Raw genomic sequence first — 15,790 nt, 5'->3', positions numbered from 1 at the left:
TTCAGATGAAGTAGAACTTCTTGCAAGGTAACTTGTCATTACGTAATATATGTATCTATCTTGCAGGGGAAGCAACAGTAGAAACTGAGGCAACATTAATAATTTAATAGTCATATCAAATGGAATAGCAGAAAATCAACCAAAGGGTGAAAAAATAAAGCATAAAGTAAAGAAGAATAAAATAGAAAGAGGTTTCACAATTTCTCAATTCCTCAGAAAATTTCCATAAAGTAAAGCAAAATAGCAGTTAGAAAATTTGACTCATACCATGACCATGGTGCAGAGACTGGTGAGTGAGGCCAGAGAACGGAGCAGCAATAAAATTAAACCACCACCCTCTACTGTTTCAATCGTCCTCGCAAGAAGATTTGGTGTCAAAGCCTCAAAATCCTATAAAGGGGAAAACAAGAAACTAAGTAAATTAAAAAAATAAATAAATAAATAAAAATTTGAGGAAACAGAATTATCACAGCATTAACCAGAAAGTATGAACAAATGCTATGCCACAATTAGTTTAATCACAATAGACAAATGGCATCTACCTGTAGTATACACATGCCAAAAGTATTCCCAAGAATTCTCTCTGAATCTTTGTACAGGCAATATGTTATTCCTCCAGTTTCAACAAAAAGCGAAAAAGGATCAACCTTCTCCGGATCCAGCAGTCCCCTCTGCATTAATTTTTTAACCTGCTTGGCACGTTTTTTCTTGTGACTGCAAAAACACAATCACCAACTGTGAGTGAGCAAGCAATTGGCTTGGAAGTCTTTTGTTCAATAAAGGTAGACAGAAAAAAAACAGTTCACACTATACATTTTGAATTACAGAAAAAGGAGGGGGTGGGGGGAAACTACTTTAAGCTGAAACTTCAAAAGAAGAGACACAACAACGTAGGCTGATCAATTATTGAATGTGGTGAAACTTTAAGTAAGATATAGTGGAATAAGGATTAAAATTTGATTTCTGAGTTGAATGAGTGGTATCATTTATATGTCCATAGGCAAGATAAATTCCAGCAGCCAATTGATGAACGTCATTCGGTATGTGACACTAAAAAAAAATAAAAAATAAAAAGATTTTCCTAGGATTCTAAAATGCATTTTGGGAACATCATTGCACCCATTTTTACATAATCCATACAAACGTGTATGCATAAACACAGAGTATAATTGTTTTACACTAGTACTACTTTAAAATTATCTTCTGGAAATGATCTCCAAAGTAGTTCATGGCAACAATAAGCAATATAAACACCACCACAATATATGCAAGTTCAATTTGCCTTTGGTCATTCAGTTGACATATTAAAGTTCAATAAATTCAAATGAATCAAGCAATAATAGTTACAGCACTAGTTCAAGAGTAAAATTATTTCATTATTTCCCAATGCCATATAACTTTAACCCAAAAATTAAAAAGTACTGAGTAACTGAGAGGTTCACTCCACTTTATGATGATTAAGGTACAAAGCCGCCAATAGTAAATTCACCCAGTAGAAAATAGTCCAAAATTTACCTGCTGAGTTCAAGTTTATCCTTGTAACACCAAAGAACACTCGGCCTAGACTTGACCACCGCTTTACTAAGCATGTAATGGAGATTCACAATCTATACAATCAAATAACAAAATTAACTAGTGAAACAATATTATACACACACGTATAAATACATACATACATACATACATACATATATATATATATATATATATATATATATATATATATGTGTGTGTGAAAGTTGGAGAGAAAAATGAGAGGGGGAAGTGCCTGGTCACGGGATTTGTCGCCGATGATGAAAAACAGGGAACGGTGTCTGGTTTTGACGCCGTTTTCGATTAGAGTTCTGATTCTTTCATCGACCTTCTTCCTCATTTTTCTTTGCTCTCTGCAAGAAATAAAAGGGAAGCTTTCGTCGAAGTGGATAAAACTCTTTCCCCTCTCTCTCTAACCCGTTCGCTTTCTGTCTTGAGGAAAACCCTATTTTGGGGACTGGAAAGAGTGAGAAAAAGGAAGGCAGTTTGCAATAGTTATGAATGTAGTAGGGTTTAGCAATATGTTTGCACCATATTTTAACTAAAATAATGTGTTTGCACCATATTTTAACTAAATACAGATACTGCTGAACCGGAGCGTTGGATTGCCAGACCGGCTCAACTTGCTGGACTTCTGTTTGAGGTGCCAGTAGGGTATGCGTGACGATTTCGTGCTAAATCAAAACCAATCCGAGTTCTAGAAAAAATTAAAATTAGTATTCAACCAATTCCAGTGATTTTTAGAAAAAATTAAAATAAGAATTAATTATAATGACACCTTTTTAGGTTTGTCAAAATGACAATTGTATATAAGTTTTGTGTTTTTTGAACAATGACACCCATTGTCAGAATTTTGATCCAAACAAGCCCTTAAGAGGTTGAAAAAGGCGAGATTGCCACCAATATTTAATTAATTATAATTGTAAACTATCAAAATTATGAAATGAATATCAAAATTGTATCACCGTCCATGTCTGGTCATTTCTCTCTCTTAGAAAAACTTCTGCAAACTCATTATCAAGTCCGTGAAGTTGACGAAGGCGAGGGAGGTCTCCTTGGATCCGGCGATGTGGTCTTGGGGTTTAATGCCTCGAATGTGGTGAATTTGCGACGGTGGTGGTGGTGGTAGTTGTTTTGTTTTCGGAAATGGGTGTTTTGTTTTGTCAGTGGTGATGGACCAGTAGTTGTTTTGTTGGCCGGCTTGCTGTTCACAACATCACCATGCTTGCCAGAATTATGGTTTTGGCATTTGAATTAGGGTCAACGTGAACGAGGCAATGACAATATCGGAGCTTCGATTTTGACAAAGAGATGGAAATTAGGGTTCGTAGAGTGGCGTTACGCCAGCGATGGTGGTTTGGCATCGATTATTTTCACCGCCGATTGCTCCTTCGTTTCTTCGAATTTGGATCAGTAATTCTGTGTGTGAATTCTATATATATACAATATATATGTATATATATAGTTTTATGTGTCGAATTATATTGTGTTTGCTGCAAGGAAAATGAGGTGGGAAATTTCAAATCTACACGTAAGTACCCACTGTTCTCTATAATAGACAACAATAGTGAACAATTGGGTTTCTCTCTCTAAATAACTCATATATTTGCCCAAAAAAAAATAATGGGAAATTCTTGATCAACATGTACCCAGAGTAATCTTATATATATATTTATATATATAAACGTTATGTATATTGGTGTTTGATTCCATAGTTACAAGAACAAATTTGTGTGGCGACTTCATAATCCTTTATACATATGCATATGTGTGTAAATATATATATATATATATATATATATATATATATATATATATGGGTGGATTTTTTTTTCACAACGAAGTTGGAAATTTTTTAAAAATGGAAATTTTAAGTATTCAAATCTGAATATATATATACACACTGTAATACCCCTAATTTTAAAAGGATAGTCTCGGTATTTATTTATTTGTTTTATTTGTATTTTTAATTATTTAATTGATTATTTGAATAATTACTTATGAATTTAATTGAATTAAGTGTTACTTGAGTATTTGATTATGTGTCTATGTGTTATTTGTATTTGTCTATGTGTTAATTGTTTAATTAGATTATGTGCTTAAATGATATTTTGATTAATTGTAAATTAAATGTTTTATTTTATTTTATTATTTTCTTTATTTTTTTTGTTTTATGGTTATGGTTAGCAGTAATGGGCCAATCAATTGAGTCCCATGGACTACTTGGATAGGAGGTTAGGTGGGTATAGATGATTACCCATGGATAGTTGTGTGTGTGTGTATATATATATTATATACATATATAAAAAGGAAATTAAATTATTAATTACTTTTATGGTATGAATTATTACCCATGGATAGTTTTGTGTATATATATATATTATATACATATATAAAAGGGAAAGTAATTTATTAATTACTTTTATGGTAACTTGGGTAGTAATATTTAATCGGATGTATATGTTTTATATTTAAATACTAAAAACATACATAGATTTGATACACGTTATGTTTTAAGTTACTTTATAATATTATGGTAACTTAAGTATTATTGGATAATCCATTAATAAATAATGGATAATTTATTAATTACTTTTATGTTAACTTGGGTAGTAATATTTAATGTAATGTATATGTTTTATATTTAAATAATAAAAATATACATAAATTTGATACGTATTATGTTTTAAGTTACTTTATAATATTATGTTAACTTAAATATTATTGGATAATCCATTAATAAATAATGAGTAATTTATTAATTACTTTTATAGTAACTTGGGTAGTAATATTTAATCTGATGTATATGTTTTATATTTAAATAATAAAAATATACATAGATTTGATACGTGTTATGTTTTAAGTTACTTTATAATATTATGGTAACTTAAGTATTATTAGATAATCCATTAATAAATAATGGAATGTATATAATTTATTTATTTAATAAAGATATACATAAATTATATACGTAACATATTTTACTTACTTTTTTAATATTTTTATTTTTATTTTTTTTAAGTTGACTTTGATTGAGAAAAGGGTTAGAGTTATTTTATTTAACCTATAAATATATAGTTATTGGTTATAAAAGGGGGTTAGAAATATTCACGTGATATATTATAGAGAGAGAGCTAGATAGGGAAGGAGGAAAAGGAAGGAAAGAGGAGAAAAACCCTGTAGAGAGAAGATCAAGGAAGAAAAAGTGTAACTTTCGATCCGAAAGTTTAAGGCAAGTTCTTCTTCTATCTCTTTCCCTTTGATTCGTGTTTCTGCACATACCTAGGAAATTTCAGGATTTATTAAACACATAAAATTAAATAATTATGCATGTTTAATTTGATTAGAATATAGGTTTTATGAAATTGATTCATATATGTTCTTGTATTATGAATTGATAAATGCATAATTTTGATTTGATTTCCGGTGTGAATTTTTACATGTTTAAATTATGTATTTTTCATATCTATAGAATGAAACGTAGAAACATGCCTATGATTCCGGAACATTAAATAGGAACTAGGTTTGGGTTTAAATAAATTTAAATAGACTCAATCATAATGATGTTTGCTATTTGAATGTTTTAAATAAACGAATGGATTTAATCTTTTAAAATGTTTTAGCAATTGAGATTAAATGTTTATGATGAATTAGATATGGAGAATGTTTATTTGACGGTATAATAAAATATCATCATGTATAAGATTCAGTTTATGTAGGACATATGATATAGGAAGCTTAAATAAATAATAAGTCATTCATATTTTGTGATAACTTGATACCATATTATCATAGTTATTTCTGAATTGTTTGATATATTTCTTTAATCGTTATATCAATTGTTGGATTGTGTGGTAATGAGCGCTGAAAAGTGCGCATTTAAACCCCCTAAGTGAGGGTATTTTAGTCCATTTATCTATCTTTATTTACCCGTTTTAGTATTTATTTGTGTTTTTGTCTATTTCAGGTCAATGATGTTAAAATGAGCTAAAAATGGTTTCTTAAGGCCTCTTTGGAGTCAAACTAAGTCTTTGTGAAAATTGGGAGCAAAAGGAGGCCGATTTGGAGCAAAATGAGGCTGATGCTGAAAAACTGCAAAGTTGGATAGATTTGAGAAAAGTTTGATAGATCTGAGAAAGGTGAGATTGATCAGAGTTGGATCGATCGAAAGTTGGATAGATCGAACAAGGTCTGATCAATCGAAAATGTGCTGCAGTGAGCTGTCTGATTCCCGAGCGCGCCGATCTCTACCTACCAAAAAGTTGCGGGATTAGATATTTTTGGGCTATATTTCTGACTTAGTGGCTAAGAAAATGACCTATTATTTAAAGGGAATTGATTCATTTTGTAAGGAGCTTTTTATTATTTTTGTAACGACCCGGTCATTTGTCTTCTTTTCCTTTTTCCCGAAATTTTAAGAATGAATTTTTTTCGTTTAATTTTCCTTTCTAAACTCTATTTCTTGTCGCTTAGTGTCATCTCGAGTACTTGAAAATGATTTCTGAGACTCTTTTCCGTGGATTGACAACTTCCTTTGAGAATCGAGTCATTTCTGCATTTTCATTTTTCGGACACTATTCACTATTTCGTCTTTTCCCTATTCTGTCTTATCTCCGTTTGTCAGTTTTTGGCACAACCTCACTTTTCATGCTCGGAGTTAGTTTTTGACTTCACGTGCCTTCATCTTGGGTAGTTTTTGACTTCACGTGCCTTCATCTTGGGTGGTTTCCTTGAAATACGTATCTTTACTTTTGCAAGAAAGTACTCTGGTTGCTCCCGGTGCCCACAGGGGCATAGATGCACAATTCTTCATTTCTTGGGGTGTTTTTCGTAAATATATTTTGAATATATTTTATTTCAGGGGCATCTAAGAAAATATCTTTTGGAAGATATTTTCATTCTAGGGCAGTTTCACAATTAACCCTTTTTGTAGGGGCCATTGTGCAATTAACGAAAGTTATTGCAAAATGTCTCATCTGGAGCCTGGATCCTCGTACGAGATTCATTTTCACATTTCGTCAAGTCGTGGACTCTTAGAATTCCGTTCTAGTCGTTTTTCTCCAGTTTCAGAGTTTCTGGACCCGGTTGCTACCGAACTTATTTGGGGTATAACTTTATGCTCGGGACTCGATTTTCAACGTCGTTTCTTCCGTTGTTCATATTTTATAATTTTGAATCTTTTTTGTTCACGAAGTTTTTCCATTTGAGCATGTTTGCTCAAATTTCACTTTTCCAGACCCGACGGGGCCCGTTCGGAGCACTTTTTGAGATTTCTATAAAAGGGGGGTGAAATATTTTATTTTTCATCTTTCTCACTCTCCATGCACGGCCTGAAGTAGCCATGGACGTCCATGGAGCTGTCACCTTCTCTTTCCTCCTTTGATTTACTTTTCCTAAGTGAAAAGTCTTCGGCTTTCACGTTTTTTGTTCCCCTCGATGTGTTCTATCATTCCCCTTTATTAGAATTCATTTCTGACCATTTCTTGAGTTTGGATTTGAGGTCAAGTTGTGATTTTCATGGGGCTTCCTTCGGTTTCATGTAGATCGTGTTGTCCCCGACAAAACCCTTCGGTTTCAGCAAATTCGAGACACTTTTTTTTCAGTGGGGATTTGAGGTTTTCATCTCAAATTGAGGTAGGGGGTGTTTTAGGTTGTTTTCTTGTTATATAGCATGCTTGTGATGCTTATGATACTTGTTTACATGCTTGGATATTAAATCTAGAGATTTTAATTGTTTATTTTGTAACACGTGATTTAATTTTCTCGGTTACCTATAGCCTTGTTTAAACATGTGACATGATAGAATATTACCCCTTGGTATGTTGATTATCATATATTAAATTGAGAGAAATTGGACAAGTAACGAAGATTTTATTTAATATTTTACTAGAATAAAATATTAAATCATGTGGCCTTAACTAGCTTGAAATTAATATGTGTTAGCATATGATATTAGGCCTTAGCATGCTCTTCAACATAGTTGAATTTGAAAGTAATTGGAGGTGTTTTGAAAATTAGTAATTATTAATTAATTTGATTAATTAATTTGCCCCGAGTGTACTATTCACTTTATTTAAATTTCGATTTGATATTCTTGACTTACATCCCATATAGCTTCACATATATTTGATTTAGAATATTCGGTTAGGTTTTCAAACCTTTCATTTAATTAAATTCATTGTTTAAGATTTATTCCTCATGGTGATATACAACTTGGAATTGAATTGTGGCATGCTAGAAAATTAAGCTTAGGTATAGTTGTTCACATATATTAAATTGGGATTAATTGCATGAGAATTGCAACTTTTAATTTATATTTAACGTTAGTGAAAGTTTAATTCACATGGTCTTAAATTGAATGAAATAAACTTGTAATGTGATATTACATTAGTCATTGGCATGTTCTCTAAGGTATGTTAAATTGAGAGCATTTGGTTAAGTTTGAAAATCTAGAGATTTTAATTAAAATCTATTTCGTGGTCCCATTAGCTTAATTAAGGTTTTAACTTGATATTTGTATTGGCCATGACTCATTTACTAGTATATATTAATTCGGGACTATCTGAAGTTATTTTAGAACCTTAGGATTTCAATTAGCATGATTTAATTAAAGTTCTACTTTGTTGTTCTAACAACCTAATTGAGTTTTAAAATGGATATAGGTGATGACCTTGCCATGTCCTTTAACATGTATTAAATTGAGGTTAATTGGAATTGAATTGGAATTTAGAGAATTTAATTGTGTTTATCTATTTAAATTCTATTAATTTGCTCCATGATCTAGTTGGGTTTTAAAAGTGGTTTCTATATTCAAATCATGGATTTAGACTTGTTGTATATTCATTTGGTTATGTTTTGAACATTGGATAACATAGTTGCTATGTTTGTACTCATGAGAATATGTTTTCCTTATTGAATATATTGTTGCCTTGTGTAATACTTTGCACACTTCGTATTTAACATCTTTCATGCATAGCGTGTAATGAATCGCACACTAAAGATTCGACATTCATCATATCATATTAGTTGTGGATTTAGAGCATGTATTGTATATGTTTCCAAATTTGGTTGTGCTTGGTAGATAGTTGATTATCTTACATATTCCTGTTGATATATGCGTTGTTGCACAACTTGTTGATTTTGGAAACTTGGGGATGTCGTTGTTTGACTATAGCTAGGAAGTGGTTCTAGTACGAGGGATAGTCCCTCTATGTAGTCTAGTGCGCACATAGGGAGGTTACCCATGGGCTAGTAACCCTAAAGTAACTATGTTGTCGGTCTGATCCGGCGTGACGTCCGAGTATCCACTTTGTTTGATTTCGCATTTCATTTTCAAGTTGATAACTAGATGATGTTGTAACTTGTGGTTCCTTATTTGTCGTTCCATTTTAAGTTACATGATGTTAATTTTGCGAAATTGTGCTTTATGCGCTATATTGGAAGTTCCAATGTTGGTTAAATTGCATCGATATTGAAAATTGTGGTTGGACGTTCTAACAAAGCTTATGATTGATCCTATTGGTTCATTTAGAACTTAGACGTTAGGTGGCATGAACCACTACTGTTAATTTGTGCTTTAGATTCTAAGTTGATGGCTTTGAGAACTTATACCTTGTTGCATTGTATAACATGCTCTTTTGTTGTTGAATTGCATGGATAATGTGATTCTTGTTAATTTGTATTCAAATATGCTTTTGTCATTTTGTATGGATTACTCCAGACCTAGTTCAGTTGTATTGAAAATACAATTCATGTTAATCTATGCTCAAGCATTCTTCTTATCGTGTTCTTTGGATTATCCCAACCATGATTCGTTTCATACACGTATGTATATCATGATTCTTGTTGCTTAGACTCTAAGGTAGCTTAGGATGCTCCCCGAGTCTCACTTGGACATAGACGTTAGGTAGCATGAGCCCCTTTAACATGTTTCACCTTAAGGTGATAAAATTGTAAAATGCTAGGTCGATGCATGCTCATTTCCTACGAGTAGCTTTATGTTACTCACCCACGTAGTGCGGACATTTTTTATGTATGAAGACTTGGTTCGTGTTGCTCATTGCTCCTTGGATGGCTTATAGTTTTTAAGTTTCCATTGTATGCAAGTGTTAGCATAAAATGCCTCTTTGTAACCTTATGTATCAAAATATGTATTATTTGATTTCATATATGTAGTGTGTACATGAGTACACTATTTACAACGTATTTGACATGTATGAGATGAGGCCGGAGGCCAATGACCATTATATTGTATTCTATGTACTTTTTAACTTCATGAAATATTATGAAAATCTTGAAAAATCGCAAGTCAATGCTTCACCATGGTTACATCGAGTGTGGGAATTCTATTCTCATTCTTTTATAGGGTCTCATTTATCTTGTATGAAGTGTGGCCAAGGGCCAAACGGCCATTTGAAACTATTTCCTAATTTTGGTTTTCATATTTTCCATTTCAAGTCCATTTTTGCCTTTTCGGCTGTTGGGGGGTCAAATTTTGCATCGGTGGTATTTTTAAGTCGTGGACTATTGTAGCACGTCCTAATAGGTAAGTTACGTTTGCGCGCATGGTCATTTCCGGGCAAACCCTCTTTTTTTGGTGAAATAAGCCTCCTATGGACTCATTTTGCATTATTGTTGCGTAATCTGTTCTAGGGGCATTCTAGACCTTTCACATCAGTTTTATTTTATTATTTTAACATGTTCGCTTAGAAAATGTGATCTTAGGGGGGGTTTCTTTTTCGTGTTTTTTCAGAAAATGTCGTCTTGGTGCCTGAAATCGATCGCAAAGTTCAGCTTTCTGTTTTTTTTTTTAGCAGCTTTTTCGACCCCATGACCAGATTTCATGGAGGGGTATTTCGGGCATTCTACATTACATTTTTTTGAATTATCTTGCGAGTCACGTAGAAAATTCAATTTTGAGGGGGGTTTTTTCTTTGTTTTTTTCTAGAAAAATTCATATTCTAACCCATTTTTGCTCTCAGTTGCAGACAGTCACTGTAGCAACTTTTAACCCTCTTGTCAGTTCTGATCTAGGGGCATTTTGGGGATTTCACAGTGAGTTTTTTTCGATTCCGTTCATAATGTCGGGTAGAAAACTCGATTTTAGGGGGGGTTTCTTCTTCATGTTTTTCCATAAAAATTCGTTTCGGCCTCCGTTTCAAGCCTCAGTTCTGGAACCTCACTTTTTTTTTCTTACTGTCAGCTGGTGCATGCCATTGCGCCGGTGGGCTCGTGCATGGCCGCCGTGTGCGCCATGACTTTCGTCGAGCCGCAGCGACGTCTCAACTTCAAACCCTCTTTCTCCTTCGTCCGGACTCCAAATCGAGTGAACTTTTTTTTTGAACTTGACTAATTTTTTGCTGTCTTTTCAACGGTGTGCTTGGTTGAATCCGAATCTTCCTGGATAATTACCAGTTTACCCTTTTAGCCTTAAGTGCTCGTTTTTCTTCGTCAGGTCGTTTCTCCTTTGTCCGGATTCCGAATCATACGATTCTTGAGTCCATCCTGACTATTTTTTTGTTGTCTTTCCAACAGTGTACCCGGTGGCACCCGAATCCGCATTTTTCAAAAATGACTATTTTGCTCCTGGGGGCTTATTTGTCATATTTTTTATCTTTTGCTCCCGCATCAGTTCTCATTGAGTTCCACGACCTCATGGAAGGTCACTTTGATTTCTTAGAGTCTTGTTTTCTGTTTTCGCTTCCTCATATCGGATCCGTTATCGGGTCAATCTTCGGTTCATCACAGGACACGCTGGCCTAAAAACCAGGGTCGTCACAATTTTACTTTTACATTGTAATTTTATTTTCTCACTCTAGAAAAGTTAGAGATTAGGGTTAGAAGAAAAGAGGGAAGTGGAGGTACATCTCAAGAACCCATCTCTAGATCCAAACACACTTTCTCTCTAGAGCTTCAAAGAAGAAGAAGAAGAAGAGGAAGAAGAAGAAGATGGAGCCATGTTTGGAGCTTACCCTTGAGGGTTTCATGACCACATCTACCTCCTCCATGATTGGCTAGATCTACACTTAGGGCTTGGATGAGTCCTATGTTTTGTGTAATCTAAACCCTTGTATTTCTATTTTTGGGAATTTATATATATTGTTATGATTAGTGTTCTAGCCATGTGAATTTAATAAATCTTGATATATTTATATGATTTCTATGGTTTAATTCTTCCTATTAATTCTCTATTTTATTTACATGTCTATGTGTGATTAAATTAGGAATTATTTCTTACATGATTCATATGGATTAATTCTTTCTATTGATTCTCTATTTGATTACATGTTGTATTATGTGTGATTATTTGGGGAATTGATCTCTACATTAGATTTTCTATGTTAGTTGCATGTCTATTTGTGATTAATTAAGGATTTAGTAATGGCTAAGCATGTGTTTTTATTAGATGGGTTTGTCAATTAATTTGATGGATTATACTTATAGTTGATGGGTTGTTCTACAATTTAATTCATGCTTGTAGGTAAGTAGACAATCTATACTTGGTTTGATATTCCATGCCTTATTATTGCAAATTCTATGATTCTCTAGATTGATGTGTGCTACAATTGTGACTAGTTTGATGGGTCATGCTTAGATTTGATGGGTTGTTCTACACTTAGTTTATTTGTTGGTTAGGTAGACAATTCATACATGAATTTGATGGTCCATGCTTAATATTGCAATTGATAGTCGCATTTTGTTTACAACAATGTATTCCCCATTAATGGAAAGGAAGTGGTTAATTACATGAGCTTAGTGGTGATTCCAACACCCTAAGACCTCTCTTCATATCTCTTAAATCCCTATCTCAACTTAGTTTATTTTAATTGCATTTTAATTAATTGAATTTTAGTATAATCAAACAATCAATCTCTCATTCGCAATCTTGTGATCCACTAGAGTCAAAGTTAAATTCCAACACGTATAATCTCTGTGGACGATCCCTACTCGCTATACTTCATTAGTTGTAGTAGGGGTTTTTATAAATATAAATTTGATAAGAAAGGCTTCCGAAACCACATTCATATCTTGACCTTGCGAAGCGACCTCTCGCATTAAAAAGTCCATTTTCTAAACACTTGGAAAGGGGCTTGTCAAATTTTGGCGCCGTTGCTAGGGATTAACGGTTTTGTTGAAATTAAACTAGACAATAGTGTTCATTAGATTGCTTCTATTTTTTTATATTTTATTTTCCATTGTATATTCTTTTCTCTTGTTCTCATTATTATTTGTCAATTAGGTACTTGACTATAAGAGAGGCAAACTTTGGAACTTGAAGCAATTGTTGGAGCTTAAAGGTAACATTAAAATTTGGAGTTGCTTAAGGACTGTTGTGAGCAATTCTTGGAACTCTTGTATTTTAATTGTGCATTTCTTTGTATGCTTGTGATAGCCCTTATTGAGGCTCATTTTATTGCTTAAATCTTTGTCCAAGCATCGGCCGTATGGAGGCCATTATTTGTTGCATTTGGATTTTGAATATGGATGGAGCCATTGTTTGATCCAAGTTTGGGGGGAAATTACATCCCTTTACCTTATGTTCTTCCACCATATTTTAATCCTTATGAGGTTGAGTCCAATTCATTTCAACACGCATCATCTTATTATGGACTTGACTATTCTCATTATCCTCCTTGTGACAATTACCCTTCCCCACCATTTTATGAAGAACCAAATTCACCACCTTCTAGGTACTCACCCGGATTTGAAGAAAAAGTGTTAGTTTTACTTGATGTGATATTTCACAAACTCCACTTGTTAATTCACATTATCAAATTTTAGCCAAACTTGAAGCTCAAGTTGAGCAAATTGCAAGTACTATTTCATGTCAAGAGGAGAAGGAAGAGGCAAATGAAAAAATGACAAGAACTTCAATGTATATAGATGAGGATGGTAAGAGTGAAGAGGAGGATGAGACAAGTGAGCTAATGCCTAGCACTCTATCTTGTATAGAGGAGGAAGTGACAAGTGAGTTAGTAGTTAATCCAATAGAGTATAACATGATTAATGAGGACTTTCCTTATTTTGATTATGATTTTATCTCGGACATTGCTACTCTAGAGAGTGAGGAGATGTTGACCACTATAGAGGTAGGAAAGGAGGAGGAGGAACTAGTGGAAGAGGGCATTCCTTCTATTATCTCCAAAGATCGTCTTGAGACATGTCTTTTTGAAATATCTAAAAATTGTGGTTTTGACTTTAAAAGCTCAAAAAATGAAGTGAACTCTCTAATGGACTCCTTAGCTAACTTGGAAGGTGAGGAGATGATTATTTTTTAGGAAGAGAAGAGGGATGAGGAGAGGGTGTTTCTTGATATTCCAAATGAGTCTTTGAAAGACAATGTCTCACCAATTATCAAAGTGAATGATCATTTGAATGTGTTTCAAGAACATAACAAAGAGGCAAGACCAACCATAATTGATTTTGTTTTCAAGACCGTGGATGAAAAGAACAATATCATCTCTTTCATTTCTTTTCAAGTTATTCTTTTGGAGGATGATTTCATTGTCATAAGTGGGACATTAAATGAGAAAAGTGAAAAGAGGATCAATAAGGATGTTTCATATCCAGTTTTTGATTCTTTTGATTAGTGAGTTGGTCTATCGTCTTGCTAGAGACGTTAAACACTAGTATTCATAGAGTTTCAAAACTTTATTACTCCCTCATTTCTTTTTATTTTTATTTTAACTTTTCGTTCTTGTGTACATTCTTCCATTCAATTTTCAATTTTTATTCTTGTTACCATCAATGGGGCTTAGCATAGGATTTTTTGCACTTTCATCTCAAAATGAGGCATTTGGTGCCAGTTCGATCGATCACAAGAGAGATTCGATCGATCGAACATCATCTCTGCATATTCTCATTTCTCGGTTTCATCGTTCGAACATACCCTGCATATTTCAGCTCTCTGTTCCATCGTTCGAACTTTATGTTCAATCGATCCAAGTACTATTTGATCGATCCTGGAGCCCCCATGATCGATCTCACTTCCATACTTAGAAAATTTCCGAAGCTCTGCAAATTTCATACTTTCTGTCCCATCGTGCGAGCATAAAGATCGATCATGGTGTGATCGATCCAAGTTATGATCGATCACAGCTTTGCCTCTTTGACTTTTTGATTTTTTCTTTTTTTATTTTTCTATTTTTTCACTTTCTTTTACTTTTATCATTTTCTTTTATTTTATTTAGTTTCTTTTCTCTTAAAAAAAAAATAATAATAAAAATAAATTAAAAATAATAATAATAAATGATTATTTTTCAAAGTAGTATTTCGTCTTGCTAGAGACGTTAAACTTAGCACCCACATGACATATTGTGTCTTTTATCTCTTGTATCATACATATTCATTTTCATTTTTATTTCTTTATTTTTCTTTCAGTTTGTTTCATTGTACATACTTTCATTAAAAATAATAATAATAAATAAATAAATAAAATAAAAATAAAATTGCATTTTTTATTTCATTGCATTTTCATTTATTTTATTTTTATTTCTTTTCATTTTATTGTGTGTGTGTACATACTTGTTATGTCATAAAAAAAAAAAAAAACAGTTTTTATTTATCATTATTTTGTTCTTTCATTCTTTTTTAGTTTTTGTTTTTCATTTCTTGCATTGTACATATTCTTTCATTGCATTTTACCTTCTTTATTTTTCTTTTTGTATTTTATTCATGCATCATTGAGGAGGCCCTGGATGACATGGGCCAGGTCCGACTCGCAAAACACAACCTTCAGTCCGAACAGCTGGGTCAGCCCATAAAAAGACACTGCCATATGGGCCGAGCGGGAGTAAGCCCATCAAGAGTGACCAGGGCTTACTGAGGAATAGGCCCAGGTCCAGCAATTAGTAAATATCTTGTAAATATCTTGTAAATATCTATAAATAGGAGTTGGAATGAAGAGGAGGGGGATCTTGATTCGGGTTGAGGTGTAAGAATTCTAGAGAGAGAAAGAATAGAAGGAGTTTCTTGCATCTTCAATTGGCGCCGTCTGTGGGAAACGCATAAAAGTTTGGTTGATCAATGAGGAGGATCGAATGGATTCAAACCAATTCGGTTGATCGAGACTCGATCTTGCGGATTTGAATCCAGATCTGAGCGATTGTGACCTACTCTGGAGGAATTACGATTCTTGAAGCTTTGGCAGGAGTGACTTCAGATCTACGCAACCGCGAGTTGCTCGATTGTGACAGGATCTGACGGATTTAGAGTCCAGGCAATTCAGATCTTGTAAACAGTGAGCATAATTCGGAGA

General features: G+C 33.4%; 1 protein-coding gene across 1 annotated transcript in view; it reads right to left on the bottom strand.

The window, feature by feature from the left end:
* LOC132267311 (RNA cytidine acetyltransferase 1-like) overlaps positions 1 to 2,069 on the bottom strand; it is a 70,513-nt gene extending 68,444 nt beyond the window's left edge. Inside the window, exons 1-4 of the mRNA XM_059768452.1 lie at positions 1,769 to 2,069; positions 1,516 to 1,607; positions 543 to 714; positions 268 to 390 (exon numbers count right to left, since the gene is read on the bottom strand). Coding sequence (XP_059624435.1) covers positions 268 to 390; positions 543 to 714; positions 1,516 to 1,607; positions 1,769 to 1,873 — 492 coding nt within the window. The 5' untranslated portion in view covers positions 1,874 to 2,069. The remainder of the gene's footprint in view (positions 1 to 267; positions 391 to 542; positions 715 to 1,515; positions 1,608 to 1,768) is intronic.
* Between the last annotated feature and the right edge of the window lie 13,721 nt (positions 2,070 to 15,790).

This window comes from Cornus florida, unplaced genomic scaffold, assembly GCF_030987335.1.
Source record: "Cornus florida cultivar Cherokee Brave unplaced genomic scaffold, ASM3098733v1 CherokeeBrave_3.0.0_Hap2_Chr07, whole genome shotgun sequence".
Taxonomy (NCBI): Eukaryota; Viridiplantae; Streptophyta; class Magnoliopsida; order Cornales; family Cornaceae; genus Cornus; species Cornus florida.
This window is presented reverse-complemented; position numbering and strand designations above follow the sequence as displayed.